Source organism: Mustela putorius, unplaced genomic scaffold (genome assembly GCF_011764305.1).
Source record: "Mustela putorius furo isolate JIRA1106 unplaced genomic scaffold, ASM1176430v1.1 tig00003962_pilon_pilon_pilon, whole genome shotgun sequence".
In the NCBI taxonomy this organism is placed as follows: Eukaryota; Metazoa; Chordata; class Mammalia; order Carnivora; family Mustelidae; genus Mustela; species Mustela putorius.
This window is the reverse complement of record NW_025422106.1, coordinates 16,537,329-16,555,392: the sequence shown is the minus strand read 5'-3', so window position 1 is coordinate 16,555,392 and position 18,064 is coordinate 16,537,329. Positions and strand designations below refer to the sequence as shown.

General features: G+C 37.1%; 1 protein-coding gene across 11 annotated transcripts in view; it reads right to left on the bottom strand.

The window, feature by feature from the left end:
- Positions 1–1,697: 1,697 nt before the first annotated feature.
- The window catches only part of CCT6B (chaperonin containing TCP1 subunit 6B), a 32,825-nt gene continuing 16,458 nt past the window's right edge, over positions 1,698–18,064 (bottom strand). For 3 of the 11 annotated variants that reach the window (XM_045070141.1, XM_004747099.3, XM_004747097.3), the window contains 7 exons: positions 16,034–16,116; positions 15,338–15,434; positions 14,709–14,856; positions 9,608–9,741; positions 7,860–7,962; positions 6,243–6,315; positions 5,533–5,723 (listed from right to left, as the gene is read on the bottom strand). In XM_045070141.1, coding sequence (XP_044926076.1) covers positions 5,651–5,723; positions 6,243–6,315; positions 7,860–7,962; positions 9,608–9,741; positions 14,709–14,856; positions 15,338–15,434; positions 16,034–16,116 — 711 coding nt within the window. In that variant the 3' untranslated portion in view covers positions 5,533–5,650. Of the gene's footprint in view, positions 1,885–5,532; positions 5,724–6,242; positions 6,316–7,859; positions 7,963–9,607; positions 9,742–10,733; positions 10,809–14,708; positions 14,857–15,337; positions 15,435–16,033; positions 16,117–18,064 lie in introns of those variants that run through there. The other 8 variants (XM_045070138.1, XM_045070140.1, XM_045070142.1 and 5 more) reach the window with 7 other exon arrangements.

Genomic DNA, 18,064 nt, shown 5'->3' with positions numbered 1-18,064 from the left:
TTCCCCTAGCTTGTGCTCTCTGGCTCTATCTCCCTGTCAAATAAATAAATAAATATTATTTAATTATTTAAATATTTTTTAAAACTATACTGAACTTAAAAGGGAGGGAGGTTTTCCTCATGAGGAAACCCAAACAGAGTGATAAACTCTAAAGGTGAATAGCAGAAGCCCAGGAAAATAAGAAACTAGTAGTAAGATCTAGTTCAGGTGTCAAGTTTTTGATGCTCACACAGAAGGAAGGCCACCGCTGAAGGAAGGAGTTGATACTTGGCCCCAAGGGAAAGAAGAGCCTTTGAAAGCCACCTCTTCATGATACTAGGCAAACTCTACCCACTTACTGAGTAAACAGTAAGGAAACTTGCTCTGCTCAGGGCTCCTACAAGAAACAAAAGCCCAAAGTCTACACCATGCTCACGCACAGATGAAGAATTTATGCTATCTGATGGGACACCTCACCTGGGTGTCTCAGTCAGTTAAGTTGCCAGCTCTTGATTTGGGCTCAGGTCATGATCTCAGGATCCTGGGATTGAGCCCCACATCAGGCTCCCCACTCAGCAATAAGTCTGCTTGAGGAATCTCTCTCTCCCTCTCCCAAGATCCCTCTCCTGGCTCATGCGCTCCCTTTCTCTCAAATAAATTAAAAAAAAAAAAAAAAAAAAACAGACAACCCTGTATAGCTACAAAAAACTACTGCACTAATAAGAGAGTTTGGCAAGGTTGTGGAATACAAACCCAATATGAAGACTCCACAAAGGGCCTACAATACAGTGATGTGCAATTTTTATACAAATATCCAATTCATAATAGCTTCCAAAATGAGACTAATAGGAATAAATCTAGCCAAAGATCCAATGCATTTTTATAGGAAACATCTAAAGCTTTATTGTAAACAAAACATTTACTAATACAAAACAACTGAATCACTGGGGTGGGTGGGTGACTCAGTCAGTTAAGCAACCAACTGTTAATTTTGGCTCAGGTCATGATCCTCACGATTGTGGAATCAAGCCCCCATTGGGATCCATGCTCAGCATGGAGTCTGCTTGAGATTCTCTTTCTTCCTCTCCCCCTTCCACTCACCCCACTCACTCTCTCAAAATAAATACATAAAATCTTTTTTAAAAATAGAAAAAAAACTGAAGCACTTAGTAAGACAGAAATGAAGGGATATTAAACTTTTATGAGTAAGAAGTGTGTATATACACCTACATATCCATTTCAACCTGAAATCACCTATAAAATTAGTGCAATTCTAATCAAAACACTAACTCAACAAGCTGATCCTAAAATTCATATGGAAGAAGGGAAAGATGAGATCCAGGAATAGCCAAAATAATTTTGAAGAAAATGAAGAAGGGGTTGGGGGCCACCCTACCACATATCAAAACTTTTTTAATAAAGTTTTAAGAATTAAAGCAATATTGTTAGGATAACAATCTACCCAGACCAAGGGAACAAAATATTTAAATCAGAAACAAGTGCAAGTTTTAAAATTTTTTCAATCCAAGAGTATACAATATATGATAGAGGTGATAACATAAATCAGTCAGTCTGAGAACACTTGGTTGGCAATGTAAGGGGACAAAAACTAGATCCACAACACACATTATACACAAAAATAAATTCCAGATGAATTAAAGGCGTAATGTGATAAAATCTGAAAACTCATAAACTATTTTAAAGATATTTATTATTGAAGTAGAGAATTCCTTGTGGAACAAAAAAATTGAAAAGAAAAATATGACAAATTTCAGTCTAAAAAATAAAAATGTGTATCAAATTCTTCTGTGTATTTTGCAAAGGTGAGAAGGCTTCAGGCTGGAAGGAAATATTATAAAATACAGATAGATAGATAAGTAGAGGCAGAACCCCAAATATGCCAACCTGAAAGACAAATCCAATGAAAAAAATGGTCAACAGTGTGAATAGGCAATTCTGTAGAACTGAAAATGGCCAATATTCAAATGTTCAATTACACTAGTAATTAAGGCAACTGTGTAAGATAAGCTATAACTTAAATACCTCAGATGGGCAAAAATTCAAACTTTAAAAATATTACGACTTAGCAAGGTTGTAAGGGCATGGAACAACAGTTTTATATATTGCAAGGGAGAATGTGAACTGGTATAATCACTTTGTAAATATAAAGATGAGGAATGCTAAACCCAAGCCATTCCATTTGTAGGTATAATCTCTAGAAACACTCTCACAAATGCGCCCAAAGAGACATGTACAGAGAAAGTCAATGCTGTGGTGTTTAAAGTGATGTAAAATTAGAAATAACCAAAAGGCCCACTGATGGATCAATACACTATAGTATAGAAATACACTGGAATACTCAAAAACAGCTAAAGCGAACAAATACATAAATCTCAAAACCATATGTCAAGTAGGAAATAAAAGCAGCAAAAGTATATTCTTTCTCTACATTTTAAAAACCCAAAAAGAATAATTTTACATTGCTACGGGCATATGCATACATATAAAAAGGGTGGATTTTTTTTTTTTTTAAGTGCATGGGGATGATATATATCAAAGATCAAAGACTACCTCTAGGCAGTCTTTTTCTAGGGAGGAATGGTGGGAAAAGCATGCGATGGGATGTGGGTGGGGAAGGGTGGCAATTTAACAACAAAGAAAATCTGAAGCAAACATGACAAAATGTTACTATTTGTTAAAGCTAGGTGGAGGATACAAAGTTTATATTTTTTCTGTCCTTCTGGTATATTTAAAATATTTCATAATTTAAACATTTTATGTAGAACAAAGTCTGGCAGTATGCATGGTGTGCACGTCTTAAAAGACCTATCCTATAAAACAAGGATAGAAACTAAAAAAGGAGATTTTTTTTTTTAAGATGTTATTTATTTACTTGACAGAGAGAGATCATAAGTAGGCAAAGAGGGGCGCCTGGGTGGCTCAGTGGATTAAGCCGCTGCCTTCGGCTCAGGTCATGATCTCAGTGTCCTGGGATCGAGCCCCGCATCGGGCTCTTTGCTCAGCGGGAGCCTGCTTCTCTCTCTCTCTGCCTGACTCTCTGCCGACTTGTGATCTCTCTGTCAAATAAATAAATAAAATCTTTAAAAAATAAAAAAATAAAAAAAATAAGTAGGCAAAGAGGCAGGCAGAGAGAGAGAGGGAAGAAGGCTCCCTGCAGAGGAGGGAGCCCAATGCGGGGTTTGATCCCAGGACCCTGAGATCATGACCTGATCCAAAGGCAGAGGTTTAACCCACTGAGCCACCCAGGCACCCCCAGATGTTTGTTTTTAATGGGAAAAAAAATTTGAAAACAGAATTAAATAAATCACAGAATAGCTATACAATCAAATATCATGTAACCACAAAGAAATTACAGCTCAGAAGGATGGTTATTAACTTGGAAAGATGTTGACAACGTATCAAGTCGGGGGAAATGCGGTATGAAAGTACAGGTTTTCAACTCAGGCAGGAAATGGTTAAACAAACCTCTTTTATGCACTAACGGGCCAAAGCTCCTTTAAATGCACTTGGCTTTTAATCTCTTATGAACTTGCATCCATGGAAAGAAATTAACTACAAGCAGTCTAATGATAATAAAGAATACAACAGATTAATTCTCTCTAGTGTTTCAAACAAGAAAGCTATTGCTATAATACTGATACAGAAAGCTCCATTCAAAGCCAACAACAATTATTTCCCAATATTAGTGCCAACACTCCCCCCAGCTTTCCAGATGAGACCTGCTCCATTTAACCACCTGGTCAGAGAGCTAGCACAGAAGTGTAAGCAGCTGATCATATATACCAAAGAGCCAGATAAAATATAATACATTATATGCAAAATAAAATGTCAGGTTTCAATGAAATCCGAAGCTATCATCACAAACTGATGTCATACTTATAAGCGGAATCAGTGGCAGTAAGAAGTTACTGAAGGAATCTTGAGAGAGAATAAAATGCTGTCCTGTTACATTTATACCCTCTGATAAACCGGAAATTGACTTGGGTACTCAAAAACCTGTGCTCTGTATTTTGTTCACTAAAAGTTGTCCAACAGTCTAAGAATCCCAATAGATTCAATTTTATGAAAAGTGCAGTAGCCTACTAAGGGAACACTGCTTCCCCTACTCACAACACTTCCGACACCAAATAATGTGCGGGGGTTCCGTATGCCAACCAATCCTCCAACTGTCCAGATACCCAGTGGGTGTTCTACAATCAGTTCTGACACTACCTACCTGCAGGAAGGGCAGACCCCACAGATCAAGGGCTGAGTCCAACAAGACAGACTCCTACTTCAGACACCAATTGCAAGCTGTGGGTACCCATTTTACTCACACTTCTGTCCAACTGGGCTACAAATCAGGGGTTCCCCATCACTGCCTCCTCATGTTCAATCATTTGCTACAGAAGCTCATGGGAACACATTTAGCTGATTATAAAGGACATTATAAAGGGTATAAATGAACAACATAAGGAAGACATACATAGCACGAGTCCAGAGGATTCCTAGGCACAGGAGCTTCTGTCCCGAAGAGAGCTGGACTGGGCCGACCCTCCTGGCACATGGATGTGTTCACCAATCTGGATGGTCACTGAATCCCACAGTTTAGAAACTGTTACGGAGGTTTCATCACATAGGCATGACTGGTTGGTAACTCAATTTCCAGCCCCTCTACCTACCCTAGAGGTAGAGGGGTAGAGTGGGACATGTGGGGAGAGGCTGAAAGTTCTAACCCAGTTGCTCTGGCACCCAGTTGCCCTCCTAAGGGCCCATCAAGAGTCACTAATTAGCATACAAAAAGACAATCATTAGTTCCAAAAATTCCAATGATCTTAGAAGCTCTAAGCTTTTTTGTTTTTGTTTTTGTTTTAAATACACTTATTTATTAGACAGAGATCACAGGTAGACAGAGAGGCAGGCAGAGTGGGGCTGGCGGTGGGGGGGTGCGGGGGGCGGGGAAGCAGGCTCCCCGCTGAGCAGAGAGCCTGATGCGATGCCTGGGATCATGACCCAAGCAGAAGGCAGAGGCTTTAATCCACTGAGCCGCCCAGGCGCCCCTGAAGCTCTAAGCTTCTAAGCTCTGTTTTCTCTGGAAATAGAGACTAAGACCAATATTATAACCCAAAAAATGCTCCTATCATACCTGTTACTCAGGAAATTGCAGAAGTTTTAAAAGCACGTGATTTTTTATTATTTCATATCAAACATACAATAAAGGATAGGAAGTTAGAACTCTTTTTCTCTACCCCCAGTGTGGGACTCAAACTCATGACCCCAAAATCAAGAGTTACATGCTCTTCTAACTGAGCCAGACAGGAACCCCAAAGTTAGAACTCTTAAGGAGTTTAAGTAATCTCTAAGTAATCTCTACCCCCAGTGTGGGGCTCAAACTCATGACCCCAAAATCAAGAGTTACATGCTCTTCTAACTGAGCCAGACAGGAACCCCAAAGTTAGAACTCTTAAGGAAAAATATTTTCATTATTATTCCTTTACTAGGAAAGTCCTTGTGTTCTTTATATGTTGATGAAGTATTACTGAGACTGCTAAGGCCAGCAAATATAAACTGCTTTTATTGTGCAAAAATTAAGAATGGCTTAGGTTATATAATGGCAGCTGATGTAAATGTACTAAATCTCAGCTTCTGGAAGAGTTGATTTTGAACTCAATCACCCTTTAAGAGAAGACATACCAGCTCGCATAATTTCATCAACCAGGAGAATGTTGGTGGCAATCACTGTGCTGAGGAAAAAGATAACAGGGTAAGTAAAGCCTACCAACTCGCTCTCATCTTCCCCCCCAGCAATCTCCAGCTACTAAAAGTACTTTGTTCTTTAATGTGTTGGTCTGAGAAATTACCAGACGAAGTTATTGTAAATACAAACATCACCCTTGTATTATAATTTCAGATCCTCAACTGATAAAACAAAAGTTTGACTTTATGTACCAGCAAAACTGAGCTCATTTTTAGCACATCATTTGCTTTTCCCCCCACTAGACGTGTAGTACAATTTCAGTAAACTTCTTCTTTCTCTTCCCCCTCAAATAAACAGTAAGGGAAACATTTCCAAATCTGACACTGCTAGAATTAAAATGGACAAAGGGCTGTGAAATGACAGAAGCTAGTGTTAGTAACTGGATACTACACCTTTTCATACACTTAACCATTTTTCACTATAGGGTGGCAAAAACAATAAACAAGTTTTAAAGTTACTGATTACGTCCCTAGAAGTCTTTCTCTTTTAACTAATATGAATTTACCAAGAATGAAGAAGTTGTTTTTTCACACAATAATTATCCCAAACTCCTGCATCTGCCGCTACCATGGGCTCACCTGCAAAGTAAAAACAAACTATTTTAACACTACAATCTTGATATATTCTGTTAATACTGGTTATATATTCTAACAGTGTTTAATATACCACCAGAACTACTAGTGTCCAGGTCACAATGACCTCCATGTTATCAAATCCAACCTAATGGTCAGTTCTCAAGCCTTGTGGATCAGCAACACTTAACACAGCCTCCCGACTACTCTAGCTTCACTTGTCTTCCAGGACACCACACTCAGCCTGGTTTTTTTTTTACATTAATGACTCCTTTTCTGTTGACTTTCCTGGTTCTTCCTCATCTTCCCAGAGCTCTTAATTTTAGAGTAGCCAGTGACTTAGTCCTGGGTTCTTTTCTTCTCTCTCTATACTCACTCCCCAAGTATTCTCACCGAGTCTTCTGGATTTAAACCATATACACTCAAAAGACTCTCATTTTTTTCTCCAACCCAGAGCTCTTTCTTGAGCTCCAGACTGATACTTCCAACTGTCTATTTCACTGGAAAGTCTAAGACACTTTGATTTTAACTTTTGCCAAAACTCAGTGCTGGCCTCCTCCACCAAAGCTGCTCTACCCACAGTTCTCCAATGCGGTTTTTGGCCATTCCAACCTTCTAGTTGTTCAGCAGACTCCTCTCCATGGAATAACTGGAATGATCCTTTTAAATGTAATTAGGCCACATCACAGCTCTGCCAAAAATTGCTCCCTCTTCCACTGCAGTAAAAGTCAAAGTCCTTGGACTGGCCCCCATACCCTGCATGATCTCTCTGTTACTTCTCTAATCTCCTTCCTCCTCTTCAAAAACTTCAGACACTGGCCTTGCCACTGGCTGCTCCTTCTGCCCAAGACACTCTTTCCTCAGTTCCCGAACAAGGCTACTTCCTTACTTCCTTTGATTATTTTCTACAGACATATTCTCAATGAGGTCTACCCTACCCACCCTCTCTCTTTAAATTGTGGCCGCCCCCTCATGCTAGCATTCATAGTCTTCCTTATAGGGTCCTTTTATTTTTTTTTTTCATTGTATTTATTACTCCTTAAATGCTCAGGGAACTTATTTATTAAGCTTATTATTTTTTTAAGATTTTTATTTATTTATTTGACAGACAGAGATCACAAGTAGGCAGAGAGGCAGGCAGAGAGAGAGAGGAGGAAGCAGGCTCCCCGCTTGAGCAGAGAGCCTGATGCAGGGCTCCATCCCAGGATCCTGAGATTATGACCTGAGCTGAAGGCAGAGGCTTTAACCCACTGAGCCACCCAGGCGCCCCTAAGCTAATTATTTAGTGCCTATCCTTCCCTGCTATAAGTTTAGCAGGGCAGGGGGTTTTGTCTCTTTTGTTCTTGGTCAATCTCAAGAGTCAAATAACAAGCACTCAAAAACTTTTTCTTAAAGAATGTTTTCTTTCAAGAAATTCAAAAGTAAATTAAAGGCACCCAAATTTTAAATATTGAAGTCACCCGAATCTCCAATCCCTCACTATAAGTTCTGGGTCACTGTAGTATAACCTCTTTCTTTACTGAGCAGCTAATTTTTCTTCACTTTCTTACCGGTATCCAGATCTATACCAACAGGTTGTTTTGATTCAGAATGTTCAGTCTGAACTTTTACCAGTGTTTCCTGCAGTTCAAAACCAGAATTCTGAGCAAGAACCTTTAAGAATAAAAAAATAGTGTGTGAATTATCTTCCCATACGTATTTGAGTATCAAATATAAAAAGTGAGGCTCTGCCCTCTAGTCTTGTGAAAACATATTCATAATACAGTAATCATTTCCTTTCAAAGAATTCCATTGTTAACCAAATTATTATTTCATGTATCTAGCAGTTTTTATATTTACATAAACATCTTCCCCATGTGTATTACACTAAATTCTGAGGACATTACTGTCCCTCATCCCCACCCCATATTAATTTCCCTCCTTGCAAAGGATTTCTTAAAAAATGGATTGGGGGGGGGGTACCTGGGTGGCTCAGTAGGTTAAGCATCTGCCTTTGGCTCAGGTTATGATCTCAGGGTCTTGGGATCAAGCCTCTCCTCCCTGCTTATGCATTCATGCTTATACTCTCTCGCTCCCTCTCTCTCTTGCTCTCTCCCATGCTCTCTCAAATAAATAAAATCATTGCAAAATAATAATAATAAATGGAAAATTAGTAGAATGGTATTATTTCTTCTTTTTCCTTGAGCCACACATTTTCTAGCTTTTCCTAGGCATCTGCTAAAGGAACCCTCCATATTTTCAGGATCTTTATGTCCTCATCAACATGAGGACAGTCATGACCTGTGGCAATAGGAACAGAGACGAAAGCACTCTAAACCTGGTTTATTTCCAAGTAGAACCAAACCACCACTATTTACCAGGCTTACCAGTTTGTGTCAACTACCGGACCATCACTTACTGACTTTGCTGTTTTGGGCAAAGATAAAACAGATATCCAATTCTCAAAGATTCTACAAATTATGAATAATTTTAAAGCAATTAACAAAAAGATTTTGCTAGCACTGTTCTTAATCTTTTACTTCATGGTAATAACACCTTTGACATGGTCTTCTCTGTTTCTAAGTGGTTCACAACCAGATTAAGGCAAAGGAAAAGGAATGGTAATTCTCTGTCCTTCTTTCAACACATGGAATATCTGGTTTCTCTCCTTTTCTAGGTATTAAAATGAAAGTGACAAAAGCACGCTTATATTTGGCAGTGCTAAACAGCCTGAAGTTCTCACTTCCCACAATTTAAAGTGATGATAACACTTTGGATACCACCACCAAGAAGAAATCTACCCTAAAGTCTAGTTAAATTTTAAGTTCTAAACTTTCTCATTATGATTAATCATGAACCATTTTTGAAGGAAATTTCTGGACTTACTTCAAATTTTGCACTCAGAAATAGGCAAAGGGGCAATTTAGTTATTTCACAAAACTTTGACAAGGATTCCAAGCTATTATCCAAAAGTTTCCCTGCTTAACTGTAACATATCTTAAACAAAAGTGCCTGGGGAAATGCAAATAAAAACTGTCTCTCTTACTCTCACAAGACAAAGTGAGGGTTGCTGGTGGGGAGAGGGGTAGGAGAGGATGGTTGGGTTATGGACACTGGGGAGGGTATGTGATATGGTGAGTGCTGTGAAGTGTGTGTGTAAACCTGACGATTCACAGACCTGTACCCCAGAGCAAATAATACATTATATGTTAATTAAAAAAGGCTGTCTTTCTACTCTGGTCTTAGATAATGTGGACAATTTACAATCCGACGCCCTTATGTCTAACCACTAGTTCTTTGGCCATGAGGAGAGTTGTACCTTAGGAATAATGAGCAAGGCATCAGCAAAAGCTTGGACTCCAAGACGAGCTCTTCCTTTTATACGGTGCTTGTAATTAACAAGGGCTTCCGCTATTGCCACTTCAACTGCACCTGCTCCCGGAACAACACAGCCTGTTGGAGGGAAAAGATTGGCAAGGCATGCTGGACAGAAACACCAGAGAAAAAAGCACTTAGCTATTCAAGTGGGTTCAAATTATACTGCCGACACCTAAAATATACCTAAATATATATGGAAATAAAGTAAGTTGCATAGTTCAGTGGTTACTCAGATGCCTTATGAAGCATTCTGAAGTTACACACCATTAAATAATTAGGTATGGTACAGACAACTGGCTGCGAGCAGCTTACTTCATTCTCTGTTAAGAGTAGACATTTCTTCCATCTTCATCTTGTTCTTTATGACTATATTTAAAAGGTAGTCATTTATAATTTGGGGGACAGGAAACTAATTGTAGTATCTGATTTGAAATAAAATTAAAAAAAAAAAAACTTTAGGCCAAGATACTTTCGTCACCGTTTTGGTATAGAATTCTTGAGACTTATGACAGTATTTGTTTTCTATACTTAAGCGAAACCCAAACAGCTACCTGAGGGAAAAATACAGGTGTTCTTATTACTCTAAGGTAAAAGCTCTGGTTAAAAACATCACTTTTCACAACAGGATATGACTTTTATACCTGCTGATACAGTTTTCGTAAAGTTTATGACTCTCCTTGAATCAATAAATTTGCCTTGGAATCACCCATCTTTAAAACAGAACAACACAAAAAGAATCCCTCCTTTATCCTACATTATTTTTTAATTACTTGCCCCTTCCTCTGCTTCCCTGTACAACGCAATTGCTCAAAAGAGTCGTCTATCCATTTGGTGACCACATCCTTGCCACCCATTGACATTTTTAAAAAGTTCCTTGTGATATAACACTGTATGTTAATTATACCAGAATTAAAAAGTAATTTAAAAAAAATTTTCAAGTTCTTGTGAAATACTGAATATACACAGAAGGATATTTATATGTATAAGGTATAAAGAATAAATGTGGAAATAAATGTACTCATGTACCTCCCACCCACCTTAAGAAATAGAACATTAGAGAACATTACCAGTAGCTGTAAAAACTTCCCTGGTCCCATTCTGCGAAAACACATAAAATTTGTGGGATGTTACTAAAGCAACACCTAAAAAGAAACTTGTATCACTAAACACCTACATTAGAAAAGTCTCAAACAAATGACTTCAGCCTCCCCACCTAAGAACTAGAAAAGAGCAAATGAAACTTAATGTGAACAGAAGAAAATAATAAAAATTGGAGCAGAAATCAATGAAATAAACGTGAACAGTGTCAAGAAAAGGAACAATGTCAGAAATGAAAAAGATATTTATAACTATAGATTCCACAGACGTTAAAAGTACAATAGTAAGGGAATATTATGAACAACTTATGCAAATCAATTTGAAAACTTAGATCAGGGATTGGCAAATATGCAAAACACCATATTTAAATGTTTTAGACTTTGTTGGCCATGCCATCACCTTTGTAACTATTCAACCCTGCCACTGTAGCACAAAAGAGGCACAGGTAATACCTGAATGAATGGGTATAGCTATATCCCCATAAACTTTATTTACCAAAAACAGGCAGCAAACAGGATTTAGCTCATGGTCAACAGTTTGATGATCTCAACAGACGAAACAGACAAATTTCTTGAATGACACAAACTCAAAAAAATAAGATAAAAAGTATCTATTAAAAAGACATTATAGCTTAAATACTTCTCATGAAAAAAACTGCAGGCCCAGATGGCTTTACTGGTAAACTCTACCAAACATTTAAGAAAGAAGTAATACAATTCTACACAAGCATTCAACACTTTCAGAAAATTAAAAAGGAGAGAATGTTTTCTAACTCATTCTTGAGGCCAGCATTATTCTAACAGCAAAAAAGATAAAAGTATTATAAGCAAAAAATATATATATATATATAAATACCCCTTATGAATATAAATATAAAAATTCTTTTAGTATTTTAGCAAATCAAGTCCAACAATATATAGAAAGGACAACACACATATCAGCATTATTCACAACAGCCAAAAGGTGAAGTGATCTAAGTTTCTATCAATGGATAAATGGATAAGTAACGAGCTCTGTGTGTGTGTGTGTGTGTATACATGCCCCTCACAAGAAACTTTTTAAAAATGTGAATGGGTGGCAAGGATGCAGTCACCAAGTTGATAGATAGATAGATGCTAATATTCTGTCCTAATCATTCATATATATATATATATATATATAAAATAAATATAAAATTATATATTTATATACATATAAAATGCAATGTTATTCAGCCTTAAAAAGCAAGGACATTCTGACATATACCACAACATGGATGAACCCTGAAGACATGCTAAGTGAAATAAGCCAGTCACAAAAGGACAAATACTGGATGATTCTACTCAAACAAGGTACATAGAATAGTCCATTTCACAGACACTGTAATTAGAAGAGTGGTTTCCAGGAGATGGGAGGAGAGGGGAATGGAGAATTATTGTTTAATGGCTATGGATTTCTGGTATTATAAGATGAAAAATGTTCTATTGATGGATGATGGTGATGGCTGCACAACAACGTGAAAGAATGTAACTTACTGCCACTGAATTGTAACACTTAAAAATGATTAAAATAACAAATTATATACATATATATATCCAAAATTTAAAAAAATAATTTAAAAACTGTAATCTACATTTAAAGAGGATAATATATCATAGGTAAGTAGGGTTTAACTCAAGAATGTAAGGTTGGTTGAACGTTTAAAAATTAATGTAATTTACCACATTAATAATCTAACAGAGAAGAAACATATAATCACCTCAATAGATCACCAGAAAAGCAACTGGCAAAATCAACATCATTCGTGATAAAACTCTCAGCAAGAGAACTTCCTCAATCTGACTGAGGACTTCTAGAAAAATCTACAGCTAATTTTCACACATAATAGAGAAAGGCTAAATGTTTTCCCCGTATGATCAGGAGCAAGGAAAGGATGCCCACTCTCACCATTTCCATTACAATGTATTGAAGTTTCTAGCCCACAGGAATAAAAGGAAAAAAGAAATAAAAGATATCCAGATTGGAAAGGAAGAAGTAAAATTGTCTTTATTAGCAGACAACATGATCATTTATACCACTTATATAGATAAGTCAATGATATCTATAAGAAAGCTACTAGAATGAGTGAGTTTAACAAGGTTTCAGAATTTAAGATCAATACGCAACAATCAACTGTATTTCTCTATCTTAAAATCAGAAATGGAAATTTTAAAAACATCATATACCAAAGGACCAAAATTCATGAACTACATAAATCTGAAAAAAGATATGCCACTAAAAATTACAAAATATTGCTGAAATAAAAATATATATATATATAGCTGAGATAGAGTCAAGAAGGCTCAAATAAATAAATATACAATGACTCAATATTAAGATACCAATTATTCCCAGAATGTTCTATAGATTCAATGAAATTCCAATCAAAATCTCAAGTCTTTTTGGTAGAAACTGACATGCTAATTCTAAAATTCATATGAAGATGCAAAAGATTTTAAATAACCAAAATAACTTGAAAAAGAACAAAATGGGAGGATTGACACTGCTGATTTCAAGACTTACCATAAAGTTACAGTAAACAGGAGAGTATATTAACACTGAGATAGACAAACAGATCAATGGAACAGAATAAGAACACAGAAATAGAACCACACAAATAGGGACAATTGATTTTCAATGAAAAGTTTCAAAGGCAACTCAACTCACTGGAAAAAGAAAAATCTTTTTAACAAATGCAGCCAGAACAACTTGATCAAAGAATATTAAGGTATACCGTAGGTATATACCTAAAAGTTGATTTGTTGGGTCATCTAGTGACTCTGTGTTTAACTTTGTAAGGAACTCCCTACTATTTTCCAGCAGTTCCCACCAACAATGTTGAGGGCTACTAATTTCTCCATATCCTTGCCAACATTTACTGTTGTCCAGCTTTTTGATTTATAGCCATCATAACAGTTGTAAAACAGTATCTCTTCATGGTTTTGATTTTCATTTTCCTAATGATTAATTATGTTGAGCATCTTTTCATGTGCTTATTATTCTATTTTAAATGGAGTTAGTTTATAAATTATCAGTAAATAATACATGCTAATATTCTTTCCTAATTTTTCTGAAAATTACACTGCACCTAAGGTAATGGAATGAGTTCTAAGCTGGAAAAGCATTTTCATGATTTTAAAAATAAATTTCTTTTTTTTTTCTTTTTTTTTTAAGTAGGCTCCACACCCAGCATGAAACTGAACTTGGGCCTGAACTCATGACTCTGAGATTGAGACCTAAGCTGAGATCAAGACTCAGATGCTTAGCTGACTGAGACAACCAGGCACCCCAGTGGTTTTAAAAATAAATTTCTAAAAATAAAAAAAATGAGGGCGCCTGGGTGGCTCAGCAGGTTAAGCCGCTGCCTTCGGCTCAGGTCATGATCTCAGGGTCCTGGGATCGAGGCCCGCGTCGGGTTCTCTGCTCAGCAGGGAGCTTGCTTCCCCCCTCTCTCTCTGCCTCCCTCTCCATCTACTTGTAATTTCTCTCTGTCAAATAAATAAATAAAATCTTTAAAAAAAAAATGATACTACAGCATCAAATTAAGTGCTTTTTCACTTCATAAACAGAAGTTAATTAAAAGGGCAGCATACTAGGGCACCTGGGTGGCTCAGTCAGTTAAGCATCTGACTTCAACTGGGGCCACGATCTCAGGGTCCTGAGATCAAGCCCCAAGTTGGGCTCCCTGCTCAGCTGGCATTTGTCCTTCTCCTTCTCCCTCTGCCCCTCCCCCTACTTGTGCTCATATACTCTCTCTCAATTAAAAAAAAGCACAGCATAGTTACTAAGAATATTCCAGTGGAAAAATCTTAGTAAAAAAAAATATAGTAATCATTCATATCTTTTAAAATACTATGTATCATGATAGATGTATTACTACTTTAAAAATACATTAAGGTTCATATCCATCACAAAAAAGAGCCTACCATCTTCAATGGCATTTTTGATGGCACGAAGTCCATCCCTTATAGCGTCCTTGATTTGTGTCAGAGTATGCTTATTCGGTCCTTTAACCAACAAGGTGACAGAACGAGGGTTAACACAGGCCTCAATAAAAGTGAACTTTTCTTCACCCTAGACGATAATACAAGAAGATATAACTCTAATACTTAATGTTACTATGAAATGAAGACCCATCTTATAATAATAGAACCCAATCTTCATGTGAATTTTTCTTATCAAACATAACTAAATATGTGTTAAAAGCAGTTGTTATATTTGAACTCTCAACAAACATTTAGATAAATAAATTGTAAAATCTGTCCTGTGGATTATTCAGACACCAAAAGGAAAAGCCTGAATTAAAAGACTTAGTATTTTTTTTTAAAAGGGTGGGGCGTCTGCCTTTGGCTCAGGTCATCATCTCAGGGTCCTGAGATGGAGCCCCACATTGGGCTCTCTGCTCAGTGGGGAGCCTTCTTCCCCTTCTCCCTCTGCCTGCCACTACCCCTGCTTGTGCCCTCTGTCAAATAAATAAACAAAATCTTAAAAAATAAAATAAAAAAGCAAAATATTTACTCTTCACTTTATAACCACTGTCAGCAGAGATACTCACTAAAGCACACTCATGTACAAGACCAGCATGTCCCAAGCAATCTACAGTAAGGTCATCAAGACAATTCACAGCCATTCCACCACAAGCAAGAGAGAGTCTGAAATGATATATGGTACCATAGCTTTTGTTATAGAAAGCACTAGACTTAACTTCTTAAAAGTGAAAAGATATCTAACACAGAACAGAGCATTTTCGCTGTGTTGTATTGTTTTTAAAATCTGTTTAAGAAGGGGCTTCTGTGTGGCTCAGTTAAGCAGCTGCCTTGGGCTCAGGTCATGATCCCAGGATCCTGGGATTGAGTCCCACATAAGGCTCCCTGCTCAGCAGGGAGTATGCTTCTCCCTCTGCCCCTCCCTACTCCTCATAGTGTCTCTCTCTCTCTCTCTCTCAGATAAATAAATAAAATCTTCCAAAAAAAGTCCTCAGTGCTCTGCCCATTCATTCTTTCAAAAAAAATGTTTTAAGATAAAAACCTTCTTTGTACTTCAACAAAGTTCTGAGGTAAGTTAGCAGTCTATATATTTTTTTAAGTCTTGATTTTTGACACTTCCATTATTTATTGAAATTAAAGACAGTATTTTGGAATCTGTATGCTATTTTGCTCACAATGTTTACATATAAACTAAAAGGAATACCGTGGGGTCATTTCAATTTTATCTGTTAAAAAATAGGATACATAGTAATCTGTAAGCTTACCTTTCCATATTTCTTCTTTTTGCTCTGCGAAGAGCTACTATGCCATGTTTTGCAAGAGCATCTAAGGAAAATGGATCAATTCCCTAAAACCAAATTAGCATAAAAGTTATAAGCACATCTTAAGCCAGTAGTTCTCAAACTTTCTGATCTTAGCACTGCTTCACATTCTTAGAAATTATTAAGAACTCAAAAAGCTTTTATGTGAACTGTATTCTATAATACTTGTCATACTATAAATTAAAATTGAGAAATGTTTAAAATATTAATCCATTCAAAATAATAAACAACCCATTTTATGTTAACATAAAAAACATCTTCAAGTGAAAAGTTACTATACTTTCCTAAACAAAAAAAGTATAAGGCTTAAAGTAATGGCACTGTTTCGTTTTTGCTATCTTCTTAATGTCTGTCTTAAAAGAAGACATCTAGATTCTCAGATCTGCTTCTGCATTCAATTTGGTGTGGTATGTTGTTGGGTTAAAGTATATTATGAAAACTTGGACTCACACAAATATGTATCAGAAAATGGAGGAATATTTTAATAGCCTTTCCAGATACATATGGATATTCTTCTTTAATACTATATCAAAACTGAATAAGTGACAGTTCCTTAAAGGTTAATGTCAATGTGAAATATGGGACCTATCAATAATCTTTTCTATATTCTTTCATATTAAAATCCATTTGTCTATCTCACACTTTGAATGTATTATCTACCCAGGCATGTCTTTGTTAATCATACATTTTTTACTCATTTAGAAAAAAGTGGTTCATTATGTTAAGCAGAGCTTCCAAATGTTGATACATTTCACAGGTATATAATATCAAAAATATCACATTTGCTAATATCACCACTAATACTATCAGAAAAGTCCTTTAAGCACTGGAAAGCAGTCAAGTTCACAGAGGCAGTTACAAGTTTTCCAAAATTTTAATTTTGACTTGAAAGCTCAAATTTATTTGGAACAAACACTGTCAGTTGTTTTCCTTGAAGTGACAGAACCACTTCTTCCTTTTTGAGAGAAGCCTGCCAAATACCCATGTCTAAATAACCACAGTTTTTCTGTCAGTTTTTTTTTTTTTAAGTAATCTCCCTGCCCAAAATGGGGCTTGCACTCACAACCCCAAGATCAAGAGTTGCATGCTCTACTAACTGAGCCAGTCAGGCACCCCTGCCAGTTATTCTTTAAAGTAAAAATGGCAGGACGCCTGGGTGGCTCAGTGGGTTAAGCAGCTGCCTTCGGCTCGGGTCATGATCCCAGCATCCTCGGGTTGAGTCCCACATCACACTCCTTGCTCGGCGGGGAGCCTGCTTCTTTCTCCCTTTGCCTCTGCCTGCCACTCTGTCTGCCTATGCTCACGCTCTCTCCCTCTCTCTCTCTGACAAATAAATAAATAAAATCTTTAAAAAAAAAAAAACGTAAAAATGGCATTCCATGAAAGAAGTGGATCAATTATACATATATACATATGTATAATTATGCAACTATACAATTGTAACTCAATTATACAAGAACTCTCCCTCTCGACAACTATATTTAAAAAAAATTATTTTTGGGGCGCCTGGGTGGCTCAGTGGGTTAAAGCCTCTGCTTTCGGCTCAGGTCATGGTCTCAGGGTCCTGGGATCGAGCCCCGCATCGGGCTTTCTGCTCAGCAGGGAGCCTGCTTCCTTCTCTCTCTCTCTCTGCCTGCCTCTCTGCCTACTTGTGATCTGTCTGTCAAATAAATAAATAAAATCTTTTAAAAAAAATTATTTTTGAGAGAGTGTGATCATGAGGGAGGCAGGGGGCCATGGGGGCTGGGCAGAGGGAGAGGAAAGAGAAAGCAGACTCCATGCGCAGCTCAGTGCAGAGCCTGATACAGGGCTCGATCTCATAACCATGAGATCATGATTTGAGCTGAAACTAAGAGTGGGATGCTTAACAAACTAAGTCATCCAGACGCACCCACGACAACCATATTTTGATATTCAGATTTCATACTCTGTCACATAGAATTATAAAAGGATGCATATTTAATCAAAATTTAG